Source organism: Protomyctophum parallelum, assembly GCF_964188405.1.
Source record: "Protomyctophum parallelum genome assembly, chromosome: 1".
NCBI classification, from domain to species: domain Eukaryota; kingdom Metazoa; phylum Chordata; class Actinopteri; order Myctophiformes; family Myctophidae; genus Protomyctophum; species Protomyctophum parallelum.
In genome coordinates this window covers 55,013,760-55,022,631 of record NC_139697.1, presented here as the reverse complement: position 1 = coordinate 55,022,631, position 8,872 = coordinate 55,013,760, and the positions used below count along the sequence as shown (strand labels likewise).

The window sequence follows — 8,872 nt, the reverse complement described above, 5'->3', positions numbered from 1 at the left end:
ATACTAAAAAGAACTAAGCCCAGCCTGCAGTGCAAAGCCACGCAAGAGCATATCTACAGTATGCATCAGTGCATTCAGGGTGCACACACAGTGTGCCTGATAAGAGTACACAGATTACTGATAAGTGTATTAACACCTCTCAGTTTTCAGTTCTCAAAATAAACACTGGCCACAGTTTCCATCCTACCTGCACTAATATGTGGCAGTATTAAGACTCACACGCCACAGCACAGCATATACAGTGGTGACCTAATCTTTTCTGCAACAGGACACTCTCTGTAACCCATAGTCAAACATGACACACACTTTCTGTAATTGGTACATGTCTGTAAATATCCAGTATATATATCACGTTGCATATGTGCTACCATAAAATAATTAAGAAAAATAAACTTTGGCTAAACTTTAAAAGAAGAATACTATTGATTTGATTAAGTTGACATATTGTGGTCAAACATAGGTTGTGGTACACCAAAGAGAGATATGACAGTACAGTAAAATATGAAATGTGCTGACAGAATGTGAGAAGAAGGGGGTTATAGTGAAACTGAGTATGTTATGTAAATTGGTCACTGTCAGCGTTGTTTTACTGGAAAGCATATGGTTGGAGTTTTACCACATGCTCACAAAGCGAAAGCGTTGCATGGTGATACGCTCTGAAGTAGCCTACAATGTCCACTGTGCTGTACTCTACCACTCTGTGCTATATTGTTAATCATTAATCATTCCAGCGCACACACCTTTACTGTCATAAGGATGGTATTGTGTGAGTATTACGTTACATTTATACTGTATTGTAGACAGTATACATGAACATCGAATACATGGTGCAGTAGCAGTTACAGTTAGTTAGTTAACCCTGTTCCCTGTTCATTTTATTCAAGTATTTATTTAAAGACGTTTACGCCGCGGACAAAGCCAACTCTTGTCGTGACAAATCATGACAATAAACACAATGAACAATAAACACAAGAATTAGAATTAGAAGAAGAAGTAGAAAAGAAACGGCAGGTTACAACACTTTCTTTATTGTTTTTCTTCTTCATTATTATTTATTATTTATTTCCTGGGCCTGGCGTCGTCATGATGGGCGGGACTGCGACGCTAGACTCACATAATAGTGTTTTCACACAAGGGTGCGTCCCGGACAGGGCTGAGGTTCTAGCCTGCCCCAATGGGGCAGAAATGATAAATATTTTTTATATTGGCTCAAAATAAAATGTTGCATGCACGCACACACACACACACACACACACACACACACACACACACACATATCCGTAATCGCATGTTACAATGACAAACTGCTATGTGTGGTCTCTTGCCCGGATGTTGTTGTGTCGGTCGGTGGTGGAAAAAGGCGACAGCCCGTTGAAACCCCTTGTATTCACCAGAAACGGCCCCCTCAATGTCCTTTCTGAGATACAGAGCTGTGAATGGTGGGCTTAGACTGGAAGTGGATGCGCGCCTGGCGGACTAGGGTACTAATTTAAACCTTCGTGTTCCTCGTTTCTGGCGGACTCCGTGTTAACTATACCCCCGACCCCACTTTGAGAACCAATGTGCTATTAAGCTAAAGTCTAAAATATGCTTTCCTGGATTGAATGTGTTAAAAATGAAAATCTAGCTGTCTGTTCTAGGTTTACAATGTGGAATGGTGCCAAGTTCTGTGCTGACCCAGCTAAGAAATGGGTCCAGCATAGCCACGCTATGAGCTTGTAGATCTGCTATTTTCAATAGCTAAAGTATAACATAATGCTTTTGGTGAATGGATCAAAATGCTTTGTTTGGCTTTGTTCTTGTTTTCTTCCCCCCCCCCCCCCCCCCCCTTTTTCATGATTAAGCATGCTTCATAGTATAGGATCTCATTGCAGATATCAAGTTCACAACGCGGTGCGGCACGACGCGTTGTGTTGTGAACTTGGAGATTGAATATATTCTGTGCGCAACACCGCCGGACGTCGGAGCATAAATTGGTTGTTTATAGATTGATTGACAAAAGAACTGCAGATAAGACATACTACAGAGATAAACATGCTCTTTCTTTGAACTCCGACCGGGGGAATCTCCGAAACCCCCCCTGTCTGGTGATAAGAAGTGGTCTGCTCACTCCTCATATCATGCATTGAAGGAAGCATGAGTTCAGTTTGGTGCTCCCCCCAGGTTGGCAGAGGGAGAGTATAGCACCCAAATGGGTTACAAGTTTCACTCATTTTGTTGAATGAGTATTCTTTTTTTATTGTCCCAAAATAACCCCACTGTCAGTGTCCCGTGACCCCATGTGGGGTCGCGACCCAAACTCTTCCGCTATTGTGTTAACAGAAAAGAAGAAAGAAAGAACAAAACATAATTCAGGTTGGGATAACAATTTCATCCACATTCAACAAATGAAACTGGAAATGATGCAACAGATACAGTACATGAACAGACACAACCACACTGTACAAATGCATAGGCAAAAAGGCAACAAAAAATAGTTATAAGGGGTAAGGCAGGGGCAAAATTAGGACAACTATAGGCTCTTACAAGCTACCAAATATCACAATGTATTTTAAGTATCATAAGTGATGGTAAAATATAACGGCTAGACATAAGCAATAATGATATGGTCTACCTCACATGCAGGAGCATAATCTATGTATGCATCAGTGCATTCAGGATGCACACACACACTGACCACACTGTTTCCGTTATTATAGGTAGGCTATACCACACACACACACACACACACACACACACACACACACACACACACACACACACACACACGCAACAGCATATACAGGGCAGTCTCTGTAACCGATAATCAAACCTGACACACACTTTCTGTTGCATGTGCTACCATAAAACAAATGGAAAAATACACTTTTAATAGACTTCAAAGGAAAATGAAAAAATAGATTTTTGTTTCTTTTTTTGTACATTGATACTAATTGTTGGTTTAACATAGGTTGTGGTACACCAAAGACAGACATGATATGTGCTGACAGAATGTGAGAAGAAGGGGGTTACAGGGAAACGGAGTATGTTACGCAAATAGTTTTCGTAATGTCATCACTGTCAGCGTGGTTTTACTGGTGTTGTAAATCATTTTAAAGGACACTCTAGTCCTCGCCGTGCATAAGAGACTTGTCAGTCAGTCAGTCAGGCATTATTCCAAGCACTTTTGTCTAATGCAGTCAAAAAAATGAATTTTGCTGAACAGGTCTATAACCTTTATATTGCGGTCTACCTATAGAGAAACTGGCCGAAACACGTCCGTTTCTCTACATAGACCGCTATTTTTTCAATGTCTTCATTAAAAATAAAAAAATATCATAAGAAACTACTCGAGAGAGTGCAGATATTCCTTTTTAATTGACACCCACTGGTGTAGTGCCCTCAAGCAAGGCACTGAACCCACGACGGCTCCAGCACACTTTCACTTTGAGAAGGCACACATCACTTTCACTTTGAGTAGGCGCGCACATACACGTTACTTTCACTTTGAGAAAGCACACAGCATCATGCACATTCTTTCACTTTGAATAGCATGTGGTAAGAGCAGACCCATCAGCATCACCACAGCCGTTGGGAAATAACTGTTTTTTTTTTATATATTTTTTATCCCACGATTTTGTAACCCATGTTTCACCCCTGTGTCAATCATCTAATGTGATCCTGGGCTCTACACACCCTCCACCAACCTAGTCCCCATATATGGGGGACAAGGCGGACTTGAACTCATGCTTCCTTCATGCCTGAGTGTCGGAAGTGTCCAAACCAACACGACCATGCCTCTTGTCCCAACATGACCTCGATCCTCAAGAACTGGATTCCTATGTATTTCCAATGGTTGTTGTTTCCAAGTAACAGAGGCTTTCATCTGTGAAATGAGACGATGCCAACATTTAAATGATGTCTTTCAGTTTCATGATCACAGACCAAGCATCAGTGTTTTCAGGAACACGTAATGGTATAAACAACAGTCAATCGTCTTATAAGGTCAACTACAGTACATTCCCTCATATCGTTCCAATCAATACATTTCCGCGGACCGTTTGAAGAACTAGAATCAGGGTCAGCTTAGGTTGGGTAGGTATAAGATTAGGGTTATAGGTTTAGGGTTCTGGCTAAATGTGTGTGCTGTATGCAGAGAGAGAGAGAGAGAGAGAGAGAGAGAGAGAGGATTATGTTTGTGAGCTATATTATGTGTCGAAAAGAAAGAAAATAAATCAAATGTAGTAATTGAAAAAGATCAGGTATGGTGCATTTATATAGCGCCTTTATCCAAGGTGCTTTACATAGATTGTGCATTACATTCATTCATACATTCATACACCGATGGCGGCAGAAACCATGCAAGGCACCAACCTGCACATCAGGAGCAAAATGGGGTTCAGTGTCTTGCTCAAGGACACACCGACACCGACTCTGGGGAACCCGGGATCGAACTGGCAACCTTGCCGTTACCATCCAGCCACTCTACCCCTGAGCCACCGCCGCCCCTGGGTAGCACCCAAAATGTCAAAATACTGGTCATTTGAACAATTAGTTACAGGCAATTTGAGGCATTATCGTAAAGTTACACATCCAACAACAGTGCAGGGGGATTAAATACAGTCTTTACCCAAAAAGCATTTGAATCTTTATAGTATCAATATTTTAGCTATATTCACTCCACAGTGGGTGCTGTTGTATGGAGTAGGCCTACGTGTGTGTATCCATTGCATTTGTCTTTGGGACAGTTTCTTTAGCCCATTCTGACCGGGCACCCATTTTGGTGTTGGCATCATGTTATGCTTTAGCTATTGAAAAATAGCAGATCTACAAGCTCATATCGCGCCACCGAGTGGCGCGATACGAGCTTGTAGGTCTGCTATTTTTTTTAAATCGAAGACACTTTTAGAATCTGATCTCAGGTCAGAATGGGTTAATAATGAAACTGTCAGGATGTAATAGACATTTTTAGAATCTGATCTCGGGTCAGAATGGGTTAGAATATCATGCCTTCTGATATACAGTAGGCATCACGGTTATCTCAATCCCACAGAATTGTAATGAAGAGCGTGACTCATGATTTGCTTCAGCATGGTGCACGGATTGCAGTTTTGTCAAGGGACAGACACGTAACAGCATGTAAAAGACATGCGTCAGGCAGTTACCACATATATACACATCTATACATGTCAGTACAGTAAAGCCTTGATAGTATAGGACAAGCTCCTGTGGATCTGTTCCATGGAAAATGTTCTGTGCCTCGGAATGCTCTAGACACACCCCTGTGGAAAGAGATAAATAGAGAGGGAAAGAGAGAGAGAGAGACAGACAAAGATAATCCGAATCAGATACAACTTGACTACAACCATAATGATGATGATGACCATGGGGATGAAGAAGATACCAGTTATTCTAGTGGTCTGCGTGCTGCTGTTCTCATCTCTGGATGTCCTGGCAGAACAAGACAGTAAGTATCTGGTCTGTACTAGTTTTAACCTACCTTTTATTTATTTTTTACATTTTTCATCTCTGGACGTCCTGGTAATAGAAGGTAAGTTAACTTGATTTATAGATCTATTATTTATTTTTTGTCAAATTCCTTTTGGTATCCACAAAAGCTAAACAAATGGTGCATGACACATAACTGTGATAATTGGATGACTTTAGACTTCATATATGAATGGCGGAAACAGACGATCTACAAGCTCACGCTTGTAGCTTCCACAGTTTTCGAAAGTCCAACATGGAAAGGATTATGACGATTGTGCAAAAACAATTGCGATTATCTCAAATAATTGCCAATAGACAATGATTTAATAATTGTGACAGGCATATAGGCTACTAATTGAGTGACTGTGTCTCTTGTCTCTTGTCACTCTGCCTCGCTCCCCCAGACAATGCTGACAGCGTTGGTCCAGCCGAGTGCTGCTCCACCTACCGCACCACACGGCTGCCTAAGGACAAAGTGAAGGCGTTCCAGCGCACACACCTTCACTGTGCTACGGACGGCGTTGTGTGAGTATTACGTTACACTTATACTGTATTGTACTAATTCATAACATAAACACTGAACACATTCTAGCGTGCAGTTAACATTATAGGGCCCTGTCTTGAAGATGGACAGGAAAGAGGGAGAGAGAGAAGGTCATCATGAACAGGACTCGAACACGCGACATGCTGTCAGGCCAAAGTCTATATATGTGGCATGCGCCTGGACCACTTGGACAGCAGGCGCCCCGATAAACATTTTTTTTATATTTTCAAATTTCAACTAGCCGATCTATCATCGATGTGAGCTTGTAGATCAGCATTTCTTTTTAATAGGAATTTTTTTTGAAAAAAAACGTTTAGGGATAATAAGGGAAGAGGCAGCGCACAAGAGATATATACTCAAATTCAGAATAGTACTGTCTTCACACAAGCAAGGGTCAAGATACCAAGTTTTCAAGATGAAAACAAAATGAAAAACGAAAAATAAAAACTAAAGTCAAACGATTAGTCACACACGTTACCGCAGTGAAACGTGTTCTCTGCATTTGACCCATCTCTTGGACCGGTGAGCCCCAGTGTGTGCCGCGCTCGGGAATCATTAGTTGACCTCCCAGTTTCAGTGCGGACACTCTAACCACAAAGGCCACTGTCTGGTAGTCTATGCTATGTGGAAGGCTAAATATACTGACAATTTCAACATACACAGATTCTCTGCATTAATAGTTACAGCATGTGACAAGTATAAAGCAATTAGATTATGAATTGAGTCACCTGTATTTATGACTTAAACCCATTCTGACCGGGCACCCATTTTGGTGTCAGCATCATGTTATGCTTTAGCTATTTAAAAATAGCAGATCTACAAGCTCATATCGCGCCACCGAGTGGCGCGATACGAGCTTGTAGGTCTGCTATTTTTGAAAAATTGAAGAACGACTGACATTTTTAGAATCTGATCTCAGGTCAGAATGGGTTAATCAGACCAGTGTGTGTCCAGTGGAAACCTCGTATGAATCTGATCTCAGGTCAGAATGGGTTAAAGTCGGGGTGATGTGACAGCTTATCGATACTGTGCATAAGAATGCTACACACACCAAAGTCCTTACAGTGGTGCTAGCCCCGTACGACAAAATAATCTAAATAGTAGGTCTTTCAAGAGACAAGAAGGTGGCCACGCAAAGTGCAGATATTGAATTGTATCTATTAATCATGATACATAATAGTCCAGTGTCTTGTGATCCAGTGAGGAAGGATGAAACAATGTAAAATATAACCACAATGTGTGTTATACTTTTTAGCCTTAATGACCTTAATGACTGTACCATGGGCTGTTTAAATTTTTGACTAATTCAATCAATAAATCATTCGATCAAAACAAAAACTTAAAGATTAAAATATTCTCTCTATGTCTGTCTGTTCTAGGTTTACAATGCAGAGTGGTACCAAGATCTGCGTTGACCCAGCTCAGGCATGGGTCCAAGCTATCGTCAAACTTCTGGAGTAAAACATTGAACACCGGGTACAAGAAAGTTCCAGACAACCAGTTGGTTCTATGGCAATGTTTTAAGATGAATTCCAGGCTTTATTGCTTCATGGCAAATACAACAGGTCACCCAGTTAGTGGTAACTATACTTAATATGCCAGGCTTATTTAGTTTTGTTTGTTTTCTGCTTTAAACAACAATTTAGAAAGCAAAATAATGCATCCTTTTTTTTAAACGATTTGTATTAATCAAATGTAGTGCTTTAAACATGCATTTTAATGATCAGTTGTTGATATTAACCGTTGTTTTCTTCAACAATAAAACAAGCAATTTCGGTAGCAGACGAAAAAACCTTTTTGGTTCCATAATGAATACACACATTGGTTTGGTGTTTGCATGGTAGCCTATAAGTCCAGTCAAATTAATTTATGAAGCAAAAAAAATGTTCACCGAAGTTCTGTATACAGACCATATAGCAGTTAATTATACAAGTGACATAAACATCAAGAAAAACACATCTGTCACGTCAGAGTATTCAAACACTAGTGTATAAAAGTGAGTTTTGAGCCTGGACTTAACCCATTCTGGGCGGGAACCCCTTTTGGTGTTTTAAGCATTATGTTATACTTTAGCTATTGAAAAATAGCAGACCTACAAGCTCATAGAGCTTGTAGGTCTGCTATTTTTGAAATATCGTGAAAATGTGGCGCAAATCTTTGAATATAATATTCTTTCAGAGCGAACATGTTTAACTCAAATCTTTGCATCTGGAAGGTCCCTGGAACAACATGTTTTCAGTTAGGGGTCGGCAGCCAATTGCATATGATATCGGGGGTCCTTGAAATGAAATAGTTTGAGCACCGCTAACATAGAAACGTAGGATTTTCAGGAAAAACTGTCTACTGTTTTTGTACATTTGTAGAATTGAACTTAGGTCTAACTGAGTGAAAATAGCTGGCAGATCTGATCAGGAGGGTGATGCTGTCATTTAGATGTTGGTTGTCGTCATGATAATCAGTATTAAGTATAGCTCTAAATGACCACAGCAATCATTGCTATACAGAGTGATTGCTCCGTAACCAGGGGGTCTCCCCATCAATTCAGCTATTTGGTTAAAAATAGAAAAACATAGAAGGAAAAAAAATAAGTTCGCTCTGAAAGGAAAAAGAAAAAGCAGACCTACAAGCTCGTAGGTCTGCTATTTTTCCATAGCTAAAGTATAACATAATGCTTAGTTAAAACCGGGAAAGCAGCTGTGTGAATTGAGAGTTATTCAAAAATAGCAGATACTATATACTGTACAATCCGTGGCCAAATTAGTATGCATATCATTTTGGGCGTCCTTGACATGAAAACGTTTGAGAACCACTGATATAGCAACTTTAAAAAAATAACAATTTCATCCAATCAGGAGAGAG

At 40.3% G+C, this 8,872-nt stretch overlaps 1 protein-coding gene across 1 annotated transcript; it reads left to right on the top strand.

Moving 5' to 3' along the window:
• The first annotated feature begins 5,276 nt into the window (after positions 1-5,276).
• Positions 5,277-7,499, top strand: LOC310873319 (regakine-1-like). The gene is made up of 3 exons (XM_083785669.1): positions 5,277-5,446; positions 5,874-5,994; positions 7,393-7,499. Exons 1-3 carry the CDS (start codon positions 5,350-5,352, stop codon positions 7,472-7,474), a joined length of 300 nt encoding a protein of 99 aa, XP_083641795.1. The 5' UTR covers positions 5,277-5,349; the 3' UTR covers positions 7,475-7,499.
• The last annotated feature ends 1,373 nt before the right edge of the window (positions 7,500-8,872 follow it).

Excerpts from the sequence above, each read along its gene's own strand:
- LOC310873319 (XM_083785669.1), top strand. The coding sequence starts at position 5,350 with ATGATGATGATGACCATGGGGATGAAGAAGATACCAGTTATTCTAGTG. Across the intron at positions 5,447-5,873 it reads TGTCCTGGCAGAACAAGACA|ACAATGCTGACAGCGTTGGT; the intron begins GTAAGTATCTGG and ends TCGCTCCCCCAG. Across the intron at positions 5,995-7,392 it reads TGTGCTACGGACGGCGTTGT|GTTTACAATGCAGAGTGGTA; the intron begins GTGAGTATTACG and ends TGTCTGTTCTAG.